Below are 17,465 nucleotides of genomic sequence, written 5' to 3' on the forward strand. Positions count from 1 at the left end.
GGCAAGACTGAAGTCCGGTCTAGGGGGTCTGGGGGAGTGCCGTAAGCTCCCCCAGCGGGGTCCGGGGCGGAGCCCCGGCCGCCAACGCATTTCGTGCATTTTCCTGCTCTCTCAGGGCCTCTCAGAGGTCCTTTCAAGAAGAAAATATTTATATTTTTGGCAAGGAAAATTTATGGATTTTAGGTAATGCTTTTAATGGACTAAGTTTTTAAAATCAGATTTTAAGTATTATTAACCTTATGACTCATATGAGAGAAAGAGATTGCAGTGAGTCCTGATGAAAGTAACAAGCATACCTTCAATAGTGGCATTTCCCCCCTTACACTGGTTATATATTACAGCTTACTAACAGTATCTTGTCTGGCAAATTAACAGAAGGAAAGCTTGATAAAAACAGTAACGTTTGTATAGCATGCATAACTTTTCAATTATTAGTATCTGAACATGACATGCAGAATAAAAGTTGTTAGTCATTGGATACACAATAAAACAAAACAAATTTGGTGTGCTTGTGAGTGTTTGAGAGGCTTCTTACCTGTCAAAAACGTGGAAATTCTAGAGGTGAAAACAGGTGGCTCAGAGTGGTGGACAGGAAAAAGTACTCCCAAGAGCTGCTTACAGTTTTAGCAATGTCAATAATGTTCCACAGAATCCCCAGAAAACATTTCAGCTGTGCAGTATGTAATAAAGTCATTGCATTTTACACAGGTGTCTACCAAGCAGGTAACCCAAGTAAGAATTGAAGTAGAGAACTTTCTTTTCACACCGAAGTCACTTACTGAAAGTATAAACAACACTAAAACAGTCACTGTCAACAGTATACCTATCATATAAAATTCGATGAACAATGAAAAAAAAATCAAAAGGTTTAGGAAATACAAATCAATTTGTAAGGAACTTCAGTTGTATCTGTGTGTGCGCCTCAAAGTTGATCAAGCCAACCTTTTATATACCTTTGTTTTAACTGGCAATTGAGATTATTTATTCAACTCTTGCTTTCTTTGAAAAGAACTGCCTGATGTCAGCTGACCCCCTTTTCTTCTGTGCTGTCAGAGAAGTGTTAGACATTCTTGGTCCATTAGTTTTGGGGAGACATGCGACAAAATGGTTTGGTCGCCAAACTCTTTCAACTCTTCCCATTCTTGTCCACATAATGCCTGGAACTGATCTGACCTCGCTGTCATTCTCAAAAATTCTGGGATGGAAAACCTTGTTCAAGTGATTTCTAATCAGCCCCTCTTCCCCATACTCCTCCAACCAATCATTCTGTATCTTGGGGTATATAGACATTAATGGTGTTTGAAGCACAGATGCTGTTGCATGGATTTGCCAAACTCCCATTTCTTTTCCTTGATGACACATGCTCGCCACTTCCTTCCGGAAAATGTCTTTGATTGTCAATAGAGATAAATCTTGCATCTAAAAAAAAATCAGAACTCATTGCATAAGCTTTAGACACAGAGAGACTGGTATAATGGTCCTCATGGGCTGCCATTTCAACAATAATTCTGGTTCGCAGTTCTTGGTGATGATCTTGAGTACCGTATGCAAGAACAGATACTGATCTTGGTAAACAGTTTCCATCTCCTGTTATTTCAACAGGTTCCAGATGATCTGGGGCATCCTCGGGGTAAAGATCCTTTGAGATTCTGTCAGCATGGTAAAGAGTGCTATCGAACTCTGAATACAGTCCTATACTGCTGGATTTGTAGGCTTCATGTTTCTCTGCTTTTACAGCAAGTACCTTTAAGTCATAAAATGAATGAGTTGCAGCATTCTGAAGTCTTGTTTGTAATGTTGTAAAAAAAAAAGCTCTTCCTTGCATTCACATCTGAGGGTTGGGATGGTTGAGTTGAGGGTGTGGGGTTGGGTGGTTGACTTGGCGGTCTGGATGGTTGAGTTGAGGGTGTGGGGTTGGGTGGTTGACTTGGCGGTCTGGATGGTTGAGTTGAGGGTGTGGGGTTGGGTGGTTGACTTGGCGGTCTGGATGGTTGAGTTGAGGGTGTGGGGTTGGGTGGTTGACTTGGCGGTCTGGATGGTTGAGTTGAGGTTGTGGGGTTGGGTGGTTGACTTGACGGTCTGGATGGCATACGCCCTGGGCCACATCTCACTTGATTTTGGCGCTTTTTTGTACTGTGGGCTCTTTGAACTTCTTTGGCATTACGAATTCTGTCTTCCAAGATATCCTTCTTCTTCTTTTTCTTCGAACTCTGGAAAGCCAAGTAAGTAGTGTAGGAGTTTGTTGTCATCATGTGCATCTTGTGCTTGATCTTCAATGTACAGCTTTTCTCTTTCAAGCTTTTAAGGGCAGATTTTGTCAATGCAACTGCTTCATAATTTTCTGGTTCAATCTTTGCTCGGTCACGCTCAATGATATCGTCCATTATATTGAAAGTTCCTTCTATGAGGGGTCCAGTAAAAACAGATAAGCATGCAGAGGCCAGTTTGGAGAGATAGGGGTACAAGGGCTCATTGCTGTCTTCCTTCTTAAGTTCACTAATCTTGCCCCACCAATCAGTGTCAATTCTTTCATTGTCTCTATATGATGGAAGGTAGCCATCAAGTTTGGTATCGTTTACGTATTGCCGAGCTTCTTTCTGCAGTTCCCCTAACTCATCTTGCTGAATGACATTAGGCAGTAGTTGTGGGATATACCACTCTGTGTTTACTTTACTCGAACGAAATAGGGGGTGAAACAGTAATGTCTCTCCTCCCCCTTTCATTTTTTGTCCGTCCCGGGGACGGACTGCTTCTATGATTTTCCGTCCTAGGCGATTTTTTTCTCTCGGTAAAATACAGAGTTTCAGGGCTAAGTAACAGTGTGTGTGTGTGTGTGTGTGTGTGTGTGTGTGTGTGTGTGTGTGTGTGTGTGTGTGTGTGTGTGCCTCTCTCTCTCTCTCTCTCTCTCTCTCACACACACACACACACACACACACACACACACACACACAGACACAGACACACACACACATTCTCTCTGTTCTCGCTTTCCAACGAACAGTCCCATCCGGATTCCAGCGGCAAAAATGGGAGTCGTACACAGCGCGCGCGGCCAGACACAGCTGGCGCTGGCTTCAGTTTAGCTAAGCACTGGTCAACCAGTCAAGAGAGTTCCATCTTCCGGTGAATAGTTCAGTATTCAAGTTCCGACCAAAACTTTCCCGGACCAAAAGCATAGGGACAACAACAAAAAAACAACAAACAAACAAAAAAAAAAAATCGAAATTTCATCAAGACGGAAATCCGTATGAGACGGAACCACTTGCACCCCTGATGATGGCAAAATCGACCAACATCATGTCTTGATGTAAAAAGAACGGTATGAAATAAATATTTTTCTTTGGAAATGAAGCGGTATTTGCAAATGTGACTCACGAACCCTGGCACAGTAGACACGTCGGTTTAGCATGGGAAAGAAAATGTATCTGGCTGGAGTATGAAGGTGGCAAAATGAAGTGCATCAGATAGTCATGAAGAGCAAAGACCGACTGGAAAATGAAAATGGGTCAGTCTCCAGAACTTTGTTGGAAATGGGGGTCTCTCAGTCTGATTCAGTATAAACATGTGTTTACAATGATTATTCAAATGTTTCACATGTTATCAGGATTGCAATTCATTAGAGAAATGTCTGCAACAATTTTGTGAAAATATGGTTTGTTCTTGTGTCTTAAATGTGTTGAAAATTATTTTAAAACATCCAAAATTTCGGCGCCATTTTGTGACATGGCAATGTGTCTAAACATGAAGTGGTCAGAAACAAATAAGTACAAACCTGATTAAAATCCAGTACATACAGACCTGATCTATATTCATTCGTTATGATGATAAAACATTGCTCATCAGTAAAAATGGTACATTAAGTTTGAAATATTACGCAAAAAACCCGCGTGACAGACGTAAACAACCCATTCCTCTTGACGTATTTTTATTAATTCAAAGGCAAGCACATTCATGAAAACACTACACGTTCTTTACTTGCAACAGGTGGTCAACAAATCTACCTTCTGAAGCACATACACTCATTTTCCGAAAAAAATGTCTATTCAACTATTTAAATGCAATCGTCGTCGTATATTAATTTTCAGTTCCGCTTTTCTGTGTTACTTTTGAGCATGTAAATGACCCAATAAAAATATACATGTAAACAAAATTAGAACTGTTTCCACATAAATCATGCGGATTCATCGCGGGAAAGCGTAAATCAGTTTGACAAACACCCTTCAATCGTGTGTGTTTGAACACAGATTCAGAGAATGTGTCGTTTCCGACAGCGTGTGAGATGTACATATGTTACACGGAAATCTCCGATATGTTCATACGCACCCCGTGGTTGCTATATTAAAAAATAAAAAAACAAACAAAAAAAACAACAAAACTGTGTATGTTAATTTCGTCGTTGTTATGGTTTGTTTGTACATTTATCTCTGATCCGATTAAGTTTAGACACAATCACTGTTTCTGACACATGGCGAGATGCGGTAATATACGCATACTGGCGTAAGATTTCGCACCAAGTCAGTGCATGTAGTTCAGTAAGACAGTTTTCAGTTGAGGACTTGTTGCATCAAAAGTTCCAAACAACAAAGTTCGAAGTAGAAAATCACCCCCTTAAATTACCTTGATTTTGGCTTTTGCTGTCTGGTGAAGATTTATCTCGAAATGATGTAGTTTATCAGTTCACAAGACAGACGAAGTGTGGAACGAAACACTGGGGAGAACTGATGTGAAAATGGAGTGCCTGCAGTGTTTCTGAAAAATAAAATCATCCAGGGTGGGGGAGTTAGTTTAGGTATTTTGGGTTCCATGTTACATATGTCATAAGGTTTTAGGTAATCATTAATAAAATACATAATTTTGCACACGCTTTGTTTGAATGCATTGCATTGGCTAAGGATCACATGATAGATTCATTACTATCATTATTATAAATCCAGTAATTCAAACATCCGCGTCGGGAAAGTTAGTTTCGGTAACTTGGATTCAATGTTACACGTGTTACAACAAAGTTTTACATAATCATTAATAAAATTTATGATCCGTTGTTATCATTATGATTATTATTTATATCCCACGCTAAATCGACGTCTACTGCACCAGGGTTCGTGAGTCACATTTGCAAATACCGCTTCATTTCCCACGAAAAATATGTATTTCATACCGTTCTTTTCACATCAAGACATGATGTTCAATTTTGCCATCATCTGCCCTCCATACTTTCCCAGTTTATTGTCTGGACAGAGCGCTGATAATGTTCACTGAAACCAAACCTGGTTAACACATATTTAGATATTTATATTCTACACGTTAATAAGCGGAGCATGGAGTATATCCAAGTTGTGCATTGCGTAAAATATCAACAACATTGTACTTACGAACTAAATGATCCCGTGCTGCCTTCGTAAATTCACCTTTGCAGTCGGCATAATACTGATTTCATTCTTTATGATGTCATGAATGGTAGGAAACTGGAAAACATTCATAAAAGCGGATTTGCGTCTTCTACCACTTAAGTATAAAATACATGAAATTGAAAATGTTTGTTTCCTTTTGACCCGAAAGAGCTCTGTTCCTAGCTTACTGTTCAGATTCAGTGACCTGCTCACAGATCAGCATCAGCGCGGCAGCAGTCAGTCACATGTACTGTACCGCGCTGTTCGCTTTCCTCTGACGATCCCTTATACCGCGCTTGCGTAACCTTCGCCTGTGCTTGCCTTGCGACTCTTTGTAAGGCGCTCTCACACAGGCAGAAGTAATAAAAATATTCGATTCTGGACATTAAAAATCAAAATCTACCTATGTTCCCGCCCCCCTATAGTGGCCAACTTTATATCAGTGTGATCAGTATGATTTATTTATTTTATCGTAAAAAGAACGGTTTTGTTGCAGACATTTTGACCTAACGCAAATTTTAATCTAAATTCCCTGGCCTAGTAAGTTGGCTTGCTGACCAGATGTCGCGCATTGTCTCTCTCTTAACGAGCAAGATAGTTGTCCGCAACAACGGAAGACAAGGCAGCGCGCATGTGTGTGTGTGTGAGATGGGGGAGATGCGTGCGTGCGCGCGTTTGTGCGTATGAGAGAGAGAGATGTTTGAGTGTGCCAAGCGTGTGGGGGGAGGGAGGGGAGGGGGAGGGGGGAGGGGGCGGAAGGTGGATGCGTGCGTGCGTGTGTTTGCGTGCGTGCATGCGCATGTGTTTGCACGTCTCTGTCTGCGCGCACGCGCGCGCGCGTGTGTGTGTGTGTGTGTGTGTGTGTGTGTGTGTGTGTGTGCGTACTATATTCTACATATAACGCTATTCGTTCCAGTGGTCGACTTACTGACATTTTGTGTGTGTGTAAATTTGATATAAAACGGGTAACATCTTTTTTTTTCTTTTTTTTTTTATATGTCGTTTTTCCTTCTTCTTTTCTTACTTTCATCATAGAAACAAACCTTCCACTGATTATCTGTCGCATATTATATTACCGTGGCAGAAAAAAGGGGAGATGGGAGTAAAGACGGATGACATGAGGTGAGCGGAGAAAAAGACAAGAAAAGACAGACAGACAGAAAGAAAGAAAGAAGAGGAACAACGAGGAAAGCTTGTGCGAAGGATTTCTGCACAACGTGAAAAACCCGTGGGAAATTTCATTTGCACTCTTTCGCTGTGAATGAGGTGTAATCGCGCGCACGCGCGCGTGTATGTTTGTTTGTGTGTGTGTGTGTGTGTGAGTGTGTTTGTGTGTGTGTGAGAGAGAGAGAGGAGAGAGAGAGAGAGAGAGAGAGAGAGAGAGAGAGAGAACGCGTGTATGTGTGTGAGTGTGTTTGTGTGTGTGTGTGTGTGTGTGAGAGAGAGAGAGAGAGAGAGAAGAGAGAGAGAGAGAGTGTGTGTGTGTGTGTGTGTGTGTGTGTGTGTTCCTGCATACGTTTGATGTATATGTATGCGTGTGCGATTGCGTGTGCAGGTGTGTGCGCCGTACAGTGACATGCGTGCATGTACGTGTGCGTGCCAGCGTGTGCCTCGTGCGCACGCTGACGTTGTGTGTGTGTGTGTGTGTGTGTGTGTGTGTGTGTGTGTGTGTGTGTGTGTGTGTGTGTGTGTGTGTGCGGCAGCCTGTGTCTATGGGCAGTCTACACAGACGCACTCAGACACACTGAGACAGACGTACACAAACGTGCGCATATTAGATTTAATTAAAAATGTGTTTTTAAAGATGGAGAAGAAAAAGACATTTGAATCTATATATTTATAAACAGGCAGACGCACAGTGTTACAAACAATGATTCTGGAAAATTTCACACCAAAATAGAATCGCCGTCACTTCCTCCCAGGCTTCGAGTCTCCCATGAAGTCGGCTTGCAGGTCGCTGAGAGCAGAGACGGACCTTTAAAGGACCATACCATCTGCAAAGAGGTGGACAGGAGATGTCACACTGGTTGCCGCTAGGTCACAGACTGATGTAGACCAGGAACAGGCGCGGACCTAGTACTGAACCCTGATGTAGCCTACAGGGCCCTAATCTGACTGGTGATACCCCGACAGACCTCCCGCCGTCCACGACCACGAACTGCCTTCTACCGTCAAGGAAACTATCAATCCATTAAGTTCAGTGGTGGCATTTCTGATGCGGCCGTAAAGATCGAGCTTGTGCAGCTGGAAGGAGTGGTTCACCTTGTCAAATGCTTTAACGAAGTCCATCACCACGATGTCCGTCAATTGAGTGGCCTCTTCCCTCAGTGTTGGCAGTCAACTCATCCAAACATTCAAGAAGCTGCGTCTCGCAGGAGCGGTGTCGGTGAAACCTATGTTGTTAGTTTCTCGCCGAGAATACTACAGTTATCTTCCATTATCATGGAGCTTTCACGGCTGTGACTAATACGTTCCAGCACCTCGCAGGGCACACTGATCAGAGATGCTGGGCGGTAGTCGGCTGGGTTGCAGTGTTCGCCTCAGTTCAGTTGCAGGTGGGCGTCAGTGACCGCCGGAGTCGCCACTCTCCAGTCATCAAGTCCAGGACCTGGCCACTGCAGGAGACTGTATATTTGCATCCCCAAGGAAACTTGACATAATTATGTAGAGCCGTGTCAGAACATGGCCCTCACGAAGGCCATGGTCAGGATGGGGGCCACTACTAAGGCGCCGCGCTTACTGTAGTCCCCGAGGACCCTTCGCGGCAGACCATCCAGGCCGGCGGTAGCCTTGGCGGGATGGGTTGAGTCCAGCAAAGAGCTTGTGCTCGCCAGTTCAGTTCAGTGACAATGATATTATCCACAATAATACTGGGTGATAACCCCTACTGTTCTGCAGCGTGAACTTTGTTATGCTGAACTGCTCCGCTGCATGTTTACTAGTACATGGGCCCATGGTTAAAACTGAGAGCTGTTGAAGCGAGCTCACAAAGAGCGTGAACAAATACACCGTAGCCTACGTGTGACCGGCCCATGACTGACATAGGAAATTAAAATCATGTTGAGGCAACAGACCCCCTCCAGTACAACTTGACCCCCCTCACCCCCCACCTTCACCTGAATTCCTCTGCCCCCTTTCCCCCCCACCCACTCCTCCATGGAAATTAAGTTCGGATCACAACTGCTGACAGGAATAACAAACAACTGACAAACAGATTTAATTTACGTGGGGGCATACAGTTCGGTGTCACTGAATTTTCAGTGTTGTTTGGGTTCATTCGGTTTATTTTATTTCTTTCTATTTTTCAGTTAAAAAAAAAAGAAAGAAGAAAAAATAGGCTGGAAAATCGGAAGAAAAAATATGCTGAGACACCCAACTGAGTATCCGTAAATGTTATCCCACATGGAGCACAAGACAGAGGTTCGTTCACTTACAGTTTGTTTTTTCCTCGCCAGAAAAAATTCAGTTTGCTGGAATGGGAACAGTGAAAGGACATCCACTGGAATTTACTGGAATTTAGGAGAACGTTAAGACATAGTTCAAGAAAAGACAGCAACTTCGAGGTTTATCGGACGGCTCCTTGAACCAGACGACAGCTAAAGTGACTTTGGAGTTACCTAACTTTATTAAGGCAACACCGTTTTACACGCTGTTCCTTCGAGCAGAAAAAATTGGTACACAACTTACTGTTCATCACTGTTTAGTGAAATAAAAGCAAATTGTATGGTAATTACAAAGACAACAATAATAGGTCTTCGCCATGCTTATCTGAGATTTATAACCCATTAGTCATTTGGACATGAATTCCATTTAGAAGGAAACCACACAGTCACAGCTCAATATGTTTTATTCCTTCAAAGATACCTATATTTACTAATCTGTGTTTTTAAAATTTTTTTTTATCTTTTCTTTTTTTTCTGTTTGAAATTTTGAGTGGAGGTTATGGGGGAGATGAGTGTTCTAACTTTGACACAGGCATAAGACGCTGTCACATATGCAGGAATCTCCGAGTCATCTTTTTACAGAACTAAAAGTGTTGCATTCTAACACTATCTTGATTGCATTTCCCCTCTGAATACAAGGGTTGTTTGAATGGTAATGAAACTAAAACATGCTAGCCAAATGTTTAAATACTGGGTGTGCCTGCCCATCTGTACATGTATCATTACTATCAGTGCATGGAGGTATGTGGGGAGGGGTGCACCTAGAATACAGATATGCATAAGCATCCAGTTTCATGAAAATTGAAGCACACTAGGAGGAAATGCCCAACAGAAAACAATCACATTGTTGATGTAAACCAATCTTAGTTACACATGTTAAAATACTGGCCTTGAAAATTCTCCAGGTCACCATTTTGGAGGTCATATGCACCAGTGTGTGTAGTGTATACCTATTTCAGTGTGTGTGTATATAATTATTAATATCTTTCAGATGGTTGGTGTGATATTTTTTGGAATTGGGGAGGTTTAGAGGTAGCATAAGCAGATCAAATTATGAAGATCATGAAGTGGAATTGATAGTCATATGTTGAGAATTCACCTGCATTGATAGAGCAAACACGTTTCATGAACTATTTTGTTGAAGTGAAAATACTATAATATTTTCAACATGTTAGTTTCAGCCATGTCTTTCTTATAAATCTACTGTTCTATTCATTCCTGCCCGCCCCTCCCCCACCTCCATCCCCCCTCAGGAATCAGCAGTGGAACAGGATGAGGGGCCTGTGTTTGAGATTCGGATCTATGGCTTCAACATCAAGGGCTTATCTGAGTACCTGAAACAGATGAGTCAAGGTTTCTGGCAAGTGCGCTCGTCCTTCTCAGCTGTGTTGGGGCCATGGAAGACCGAGATCAATGGTCTATGTGAGGTCATGTATATTGCCCAGTACGGTATGTCAGTCCTGCAGGGAAAAACAAGTCCTGCATTTGCTTTGTTTGCATTTTGTGGCCATATCTTTCTGGTGTGTACCAGTTTTGGGACTTTTTCAGAGACTTTTTCAGTGTTAATTTTTTTTTTTTTTTTAGTTTAGTTTAATTTTTGTGCTAGTTTTTGTGTGTGTGTGTGTGTGTGTGTGTGTGTGTGTGTGTGTGTGTGTGTGTGTGTTAGAGTTATTACATTTAAAATGTTAAGCCAGAGTTTTGGAAAACAGCAAGCATTCTTCATACCATCCTTTTTTCTTTTTTCTTTTTTTCTTTTTTTTAACATGTTTGAGGATTGACTGAAAGGAGGGGAAAGTTGGAGTGGAGGGGGGAGTGCAGGGGAAGGGTGAGGGCAGGAGAAGGGGGTCCATATATAGCTTAATTTTCACATCACCAACAAACTGCCAGTCTGTATGACCATCCTGAACTGCAGTATTATGAAAACTGTTGCAGCTCATTGTAAAGTGGGTGTTTATAGGTATCAGTAGCACATGAGGAGTACATAAATTCTGAATGGGCTTATCAACAGACCAGTTTTTGGAAGAAGTATAACCCAGGGAAGTAGCGATGAGTTAAAAAAAAAAAAAAAAAAAAAAAAGAAAAAGAAAAAAAAAAAGAAAAACAGAAAGAAAGGACAACAGTCCTTTAGACCCCCCTATACCTTCCCCCCTCGCCCCCCCCCCCCAAAAAAAAAAATGTACATTTTCTAAGATTGTCTTGGGTGGGGTGGTGTGTGTGTGTGTGTGTGTGTGTGTGTGTGTGAAATAAACAGGTGCATTAGAGCACCAATAAGGCTTTGATCATGTTTGTTGCAGGACTTTCTTGCAGAGACAAGGTGAAGTGTTATGTGGGGCTATGCATAGTTACCAAATGCAAATAGGAACTCTTCCTACTGTAAGTCTGTTCCTCAGTAATTCTCACAGAATATCAGCATTGTCCCAGACTTCTTTCACCCAGCTGGAAGAAAGGAGTGAAAATGTTCTGTACTGTACTGGAAATGTGTGGACCATGAAGAATGTTAAGATTCAGTTCTGAAAAGTTCAGAAGTTCCCAAGAACTTATTTAAAATGCTCAGGGGAAAGTTTTTTTTTAGATCTCAAGTCCCCCCAAGTTTGGAGTTCTTTATCATCGTCCCATAGAAAAACTCCTGATTTTCAGTCTTTTAAGCCAGGACTGAAAACATTCCTTTTCCGCAAACATTTCTACACTCAGCAGATATCTTAATGCTTATGTAATCCTTTTTATTTATTTATTTTTTTAGTGCAATTGATATTTAGTGTGTGTGTGTGTGTGTGTGTGCGCGCGCGCGCGTGTGTGTGTGAGTTTCATGAAATGTATTTCATTTTGTTATGATTTTAAATCAAAGCATTATTTACTTGAAACCTTTTTTGTTTGATGGGTTATACTTTTTTATTTGCAACTGTGAACACATTTGGTGTGGTTGTTTTTTTGTTGACAGAGAGCTGTAATAATGTTTTTACATTATGTTTATATTCAATTGGATGATCTGAGGTGCTTTGAGCAGCATTAGTACAGGATATCGTGCCAAAGAAAAGTTATGTATTATTTTTGCTGAAAGGCAAAGAAAATGATTTGGTCCAGAGGAAGACTGAAACTTAATAAAACAAGGTGAAAAAAAACAAAAACACACACACCTAAACCCCAGAACAAAGACAGAAAAAAATCCCTCCAGGAGGTGCTCTGTTCCTCTTCAGATACAGTATTTGATCACAACCAAAGCTTAGTGATGGCCATTTCACCCTGATGGGGATGTAACATGCGTGCAATCCTTGCTTGTCACTGCATGGTTTCCAACACATACAAGAAGCAGCTTCTTTAAAAGTTATAACACTGTGGTGCAAGCTTTCTGAAGAACTGCATCTTGTTCTCTCTCTTATGTTGCAGCACAAAATTACAGATGTATGCACACATGAACAGAAAGTCCACTGGCCCTTTCCGCCAGTTATTCTCATTGTTGATTTTGTTTTGTCTGTTTTATCATTATGCTTTGGTAATTGTAATATGTTCAGTTAAAAAACTTTATGCACATGTATTGTGACTGATGCATACAAGAAGCCAGCTTCTTGCTAACTGTTTACAGACAGTTTAGCCCACCTCCTGGCCACACGGAAGAAGATGTTGAACCACGCAGAATGGAGTCAATACATTATGTGCATTTCTGACCTTCAAATGTCCTTCCAAAATACCTTGGCGGTGTTGGTGCCTGGCACAGAATTGCGCACAGACTTTCTGCCATCAGAATCCGGTGAGTGGACAGAGCAAGTGTGTGTGTGTGGTTTATGCCAATCCATGCCAAGCACACCAGTATGTTTGAACCATACACTTCACCTTCTTTAATTCTTTTTTTGTTTTGTTTTGTTTTTTGTTCTTTTTCTTCCCTGTTTTAGATATTTCCATTAATTATAGAGCCTGTATCCACAGAGCACTGCTTGCTTGCCTGTTTTGGTCATATCCATTTATAAGATGTTTTCTGTGAGTGTGAACACAGATTTTGAAAAACGTGGAAATGAATCTCCAGTTGATATAATAGCGTGTGCCTATTTTGATTTTGTGCATCAAGAATATGACACAATGTAAACATTGATATATTTAGAATATATGAGAATGCATATGAGTTTGATATTGTGCATGAAGAGTATAACATATTGTAAACAATTTTATGTCAGGAATCTATAAGAATGCATAATATGATAAATGTTATACATTGGGTTTAGCAGCTGGTGAATATTTGTTGTTCTCCTTCTTCATTTTTCACGTGCATGACTGTTTTTACCACGCTATGTAGGCAGCCATACTCCATTTTCAGGGGTGAAATTTGTTCAATATGTGATTGTTAAAAATAAAGACAGAAAAGCAGGACTTTAATTTGATTCTTCAACTGTTTTTAAAGCGATCTCTTCTCCCATTAAACATTCTCATCAATCATAGCTCCAGATTTGCTGCGCATTATCATTATCCTTTGTTTGTCTGAAAAAGTCTTGCTGAAAAATTGTGCTATTTCTGTCCATTAAGGATTGACTTTCTTTTGCTTTTTATTTTATGGTTGGTGATTGGAGTGGTGATTGAACACTGACAGTTTCAGTTTCAGGTTCTTAAGGAGGCATCACTGGGTTCAGACAAATCCTTATACTCTACACCACATCTGCAAGGCAGATGCCTGATCAGCAGCATAACCCAATGCACGACTCAGGCTTGAGTGCATGATAAGATAAGATAAGATAAGAATAACTTTATTATCTCCAACTGGAGAAATTTGGTCAGGTGCATTATCACAACATAGACAAGTAAACAACATGGGGACCATAACTGTAAAAGTCAACAACAGCTTTTACGAATATTACGAAGATACAAATGTGTAAAAAAAAAAAATCAAAAAAAAAAAAAAATCTTATACACCGTTTTATACATACATCCACACACTGCGGGTAATAACTAGTATTTTTAATGTAAAAACAGAAAGAATTAAGAAACATTATTTGAATATAATTATAAACATAGCCTACTATACTGCACATTGATTATAATAGACAGATAAGATAGGAATAAAGATACGTTACGGAAAACCGCAACCAGATAATCAGCACACACCTGCACCCCCCCCCCCCCCACCCACCCACCCCACACACGAGTAAATATTTGTATACCTATCAGATGTAGATTTCTTCTTCAGAATTTTGCCAGAGGACAACACTTACAATGCCACAGGTTTCTTCTCAGCACACCATATGCACGCTGCACAGCACTGTGACAGCATCTGTTATGTAGAATATTCATATTGGCAATGGTTATGATTAGTGACACAATCTTGCATGTTTGTTTTGGCAGCTGTGTACGAGTTTCAGACGATGCCAGAAAGTGAAAGTAGAGGAATTGATGCAGCAGAGGGCGGCACCATTGTTGGACGATTCCTGTCAGTTTACGGGCCTAGTAAAACAGGTAGGCAGGCAAGCCAGGGGTGGTTTGACAGGGGTGTGGATGGACCAGTGGGAGAGGTTGAGAACTTTATTCCTGGGTTTTTTTTTTGTGTTTTTTTTTTCTTGTAGCTAACATAATTATGGGTGCATGAATAACAAAATGAGTCATAGAAAATACCCTGGTGTGTGTGTGTATGTGTGTGAGTGTTGTCTGCATGAGTGTGTGTGCATGTATGTTTTTTTAAAAGTTTTAACATTGGTGTCATTTGGCAGCTAAACTTATCTTTTAATGGTTTCATGTTTCTGAGGGATTGTTGAAGGGTTTTGGGGTGTGGGTAAAAACAAACAATTTGCTCTTTAGAGTGGACTTTCATGCATATGGTTAGATAGATAACATTTATGTAACAATGACACATTCTGTACCATTTCTGACTGGTTATAGAAATAAAAGGAGATAAAAGTATATTTTCAGGTGAACATGTGTTAATTTGTTAAGTGTATGTGTGTGTGTGTGCATGTGTGTGTGTGTGTGTGTGTGTGTGTATGTAGTTGTGTGTATGTGTATCTGTGTGAATGCAGATGTATTTATGTACATGTATATAAATGTATGTGCATGCATGTGTTATGCATACAAATCTGAGCAGAGTCAATAGATTTATAATAGAGGGGTTTTTTTTTTGGGTTTTTTTTATGCTTAGTGAAAAACAACGTTAACATAGTCATACTTAGTTTGTATTGACTCTCTTTTTATGTTTATATTATAGATATCACATAACACAATATAAAAAATTAGTTACATCAGCAAACTTAATAACAGCAAGAAAAGAAAAAGAAGGAAGAAAAAAATACTTCAGTGGATTAATTCATTTGATTACAGTTTCCAAATCATCTCACTTCCTCTTCCTGCCACACCCACAACTGTTAAAAACAAACAAACAAACAACAATGGATTGATGGCCCAGAGGTAACGCGTCTGCATAGGAAACGAGAGAATCTGAGCGCGCTGGTTCAAATCCCATAATCGCCAGTATTTTCTGCCCCTCCGCTAAGCCTTGAGTGGTGGTCTGGACACTAGTCATTCAGATGAGACAGTAAACCGAGGTCCCGTGTGCAGCATGCACTTAGCGCACATAAAAGAACTTATGGCAACAAAAGGGTTATCCCTAGCAAAATTCTGTAGAAAAATCTGCTTCAATAGGAACACAAATAAAACTGGTCAGAAAAAAAATACAAAAAAATGGGTGGCACTCTCAATGTAGCAACTCGCTCTCCCTTGGGAGAGCAGCCCGAATTTTACACAGAGAAATCTGTTGTGATAAAAAAAAGAATACCCGGTGATACAAAATACAATACAAACTCACTCAATTCTTAAGTAATCATTCTAATCTTCTGAAACTCCAGAGAGCAGTGTTATTATTTTTTTTGTGGTGATGTAATTTTTTGTTGTTTTTGTTTATATCAATAATGATTGATATCATAAAGTACTTGATTTTTTTGCCTCCTCAAGAGTTTTGTTTGCTGCGCTACCCTGGCCCCAAGACAGCATTCCATGATGCCTTTCGTCGGAGAGCAAGTAAGTTGGGAAGCCTGTATAATTTTGAGTAAGTAATGCTGTTCACTTTGACTTGAATAGTCAGAAATGAATTAAAATTTGGTACTAATTTTTCACAGCATTTAACAATGGGAAAATCACGTATCTTTAATGCTGCAGTATGTGATGCCTTGAACTTTGAGGTAGGCTTGAAAGGCAGCCTTTAACCAGAAGGTTTTCCGCTTTGTCAAAGACAAATTCTTGAGTATCTTTGAGACAGAATTTCATCTCCCATTGATTTGATTTGATTAATTTGATTCTTTTAAAGTCTGTTCACCATCAGGAATGCCAGATTTAAAAAAAAAGAAAAAAAAAAAGAGGGGGAGGGGTTAGGGTGAGGGCAGGAGTGGGAATTTGTGTGTGTGTGTGTGTGTGTGTGTGTGTGTGCATGCAAAGAACAGTGACAATGTTAGCAGTAACAGTTTATGATGAGTCTACTGATTTCAGATGAAAGAATAACATTGATGAAAATGCTGAGCGACAGTTTCCCCAGACATATTCTTCAGAGTTTATTTGATTGAAAACACAGAGTATAGTTCTATCCATCCTCTCGCTCTCCATCCCCCCCCCCCCCACTCTCCCCCTACCCCACCTTTTTGAAATGTAACCGAAGCTGTGAACATTGAGAAGGTACAGGGGTAGGGGTGAACAGAGGAGGTAGGAAAGTAGACAGCTGTGCAATCAACATACTTTTTTTGTTCACTTCCAGCCTTACCGTCTGGAGCCAGCACACGACTGATGGTGCCAGTGCATGTGTCCAACATGAAGTGACCTGGGACTGAATGTTCCAGAATGGTTAGATGGTCATAGTCTGCCTTTGAAAACAGAACATTGTCCCCCACCCACCACTCTCCCCTGTCAAAGGACATGCAGTCCAGCACAGTCAATCAGATCAGTTGTCATCAATAGACCCTAGTTCAGCGCAGTCAGTCTGATCAGTTGTCCTTTAAGAGACCCTAGTCCAGCACAGTTCATCAGATCAGTTGTCCTTCAAGAGACCCTTGTCCAGCACAGGTAGATCAGTTGTCCTCAAGAGACCACAGTACAGCACAGTTAGTCTGATTAGTTGTCCTCAAGAGACCCTAGTCCAGCACAGTTAGTCTGATCAGTTGTCCTCAAAGAGACCCTAGTCCAGCACAGTCAGATCAGTTGTCCTCAAAGAGACCCTAGTCCAGTACAGTTAGTCTGATCAGTTGTCTTCAAGAGACCCAAGTCCAGCACAGTTAGATCAGTTGTCCTCAAGAGACCCCAGTCCAGCAGTTAGTCAGATCAGTTGTCCTCAAGAGACCCTAGTACAGCACAGTTCGTCTGATCAGTTGTCCTTCAAGAGACCCTAGTCCAGCACAGTTCATCTGATCAGTTGTCCTCAAGAGACCCTAGTACAGCACAGTTCATCAGATCAGTTGTCCTTCAAGAGACCCATGTCCAGCACAGTTAGATCAGTTGTCCTCAAGAGACCCTAGTCCAGCACAGTTAGATCAGTTGTCCTCAAGAGACCCTAGTCCAGCACAGTTAGTCAGATCAGTTGTCCTCAAGAGACCAGTTGTCCTCAAGAGACCCTAGTCCAGCACAGTTAGATCAGTTGTCCTCAAGAGACCCTAGTCCAGCACAGTTAGTCAGATCAGTT

General features: G+C 41.0%; 1 protein-coding gene across 3 annotated transcripts; it reads left to right on the plus strand.

Moving 5' to 3' along the window:
• The first annotated feature begins 8,585 nt into the window (after nucleotides 1-8,585).
• Nucleotides 8,586-17,373, plus strand: LOC143300727 (uncharacterized). Of its 3 annotated transcripts, none has more exons than XM_076614614.1 (6): nucleotides 8,586-8,810; nucleotides 10,087-10,255; nucleotides 12,414-12,578; nucleotides 14,159-14,269; nucleotides 15,755-15,820; nucleotides 16,548-17,373. In XM_076614614.1, the coding sequence occupies exons 1-6, from the start codon at nucleotides 8,781-8,783 to the stop codon at nucleotides 16,607-16,609; spliced, it is 603 nt and encodes a 200-aa protein (XP_076470729.1). In that variant the 5' UTR covers nucleotides 8,586-8,780; the 3' UTR covers nucleotides 16,610-17,373. The 3 variants fall into 3 exon arrangements, with proteins under 3 accessions (XP_076470729.1, XP_076470728.1, XP_076470730.1); XM_076614613.1 differs by having other exon boundaries at nucleotides 8,591-8,810; nucleotides 10,087-10,282; XM_076614615.1 differs by lacking the exon at nucleotides 8,586-8,810 and adding an exon at nucleotides 8,851-9,064 and having other exon boundaries at nucleotides 10,087-10,282.
• The last annotated feature ends 92 nt before the right edge of the window (nucleotides 17,374-17,465 follow it).

The sequence above is a fragment of the Babylonia areolata genome, chromosome 26 (assembly GCF_041734735.1).
Source record: "Babylonia areolata isolate BAREFJ2019XMU chromosome 26, ASM4173473v1, whole genome shotgun sequence".
In the NCBI taxonomy this organism is placed as follows: domain Eukaryota; kingdom Metazoa; phylum Mollusca; class Gastropoda; order Neogastropoda; family Buccinidae; genus Babylonia; species Babylonia areolata.

Coding starts and splice junctions, on each gene's coding strand:
- LOC143300727 (XM_076614613.1), top strand. CDS start 8,781: ATGTTATCCCACATGGAGCACAAGACAGAG. Junction 12,579..14,158: donor CTTTCTGCCATCAGAATCCG/GTGAGTGGACAG, acceptor TTGTTTTGGCAG/CTGTGTACGAGTTTCAGACG. Junction 15,821..16,547: donor TGCCTTTCGTCGGAGAGCAA/GTAAGTTGGGAA, acceptor GTTCACTTCCAG/CCTTACCGTCTGGAGCCAGC.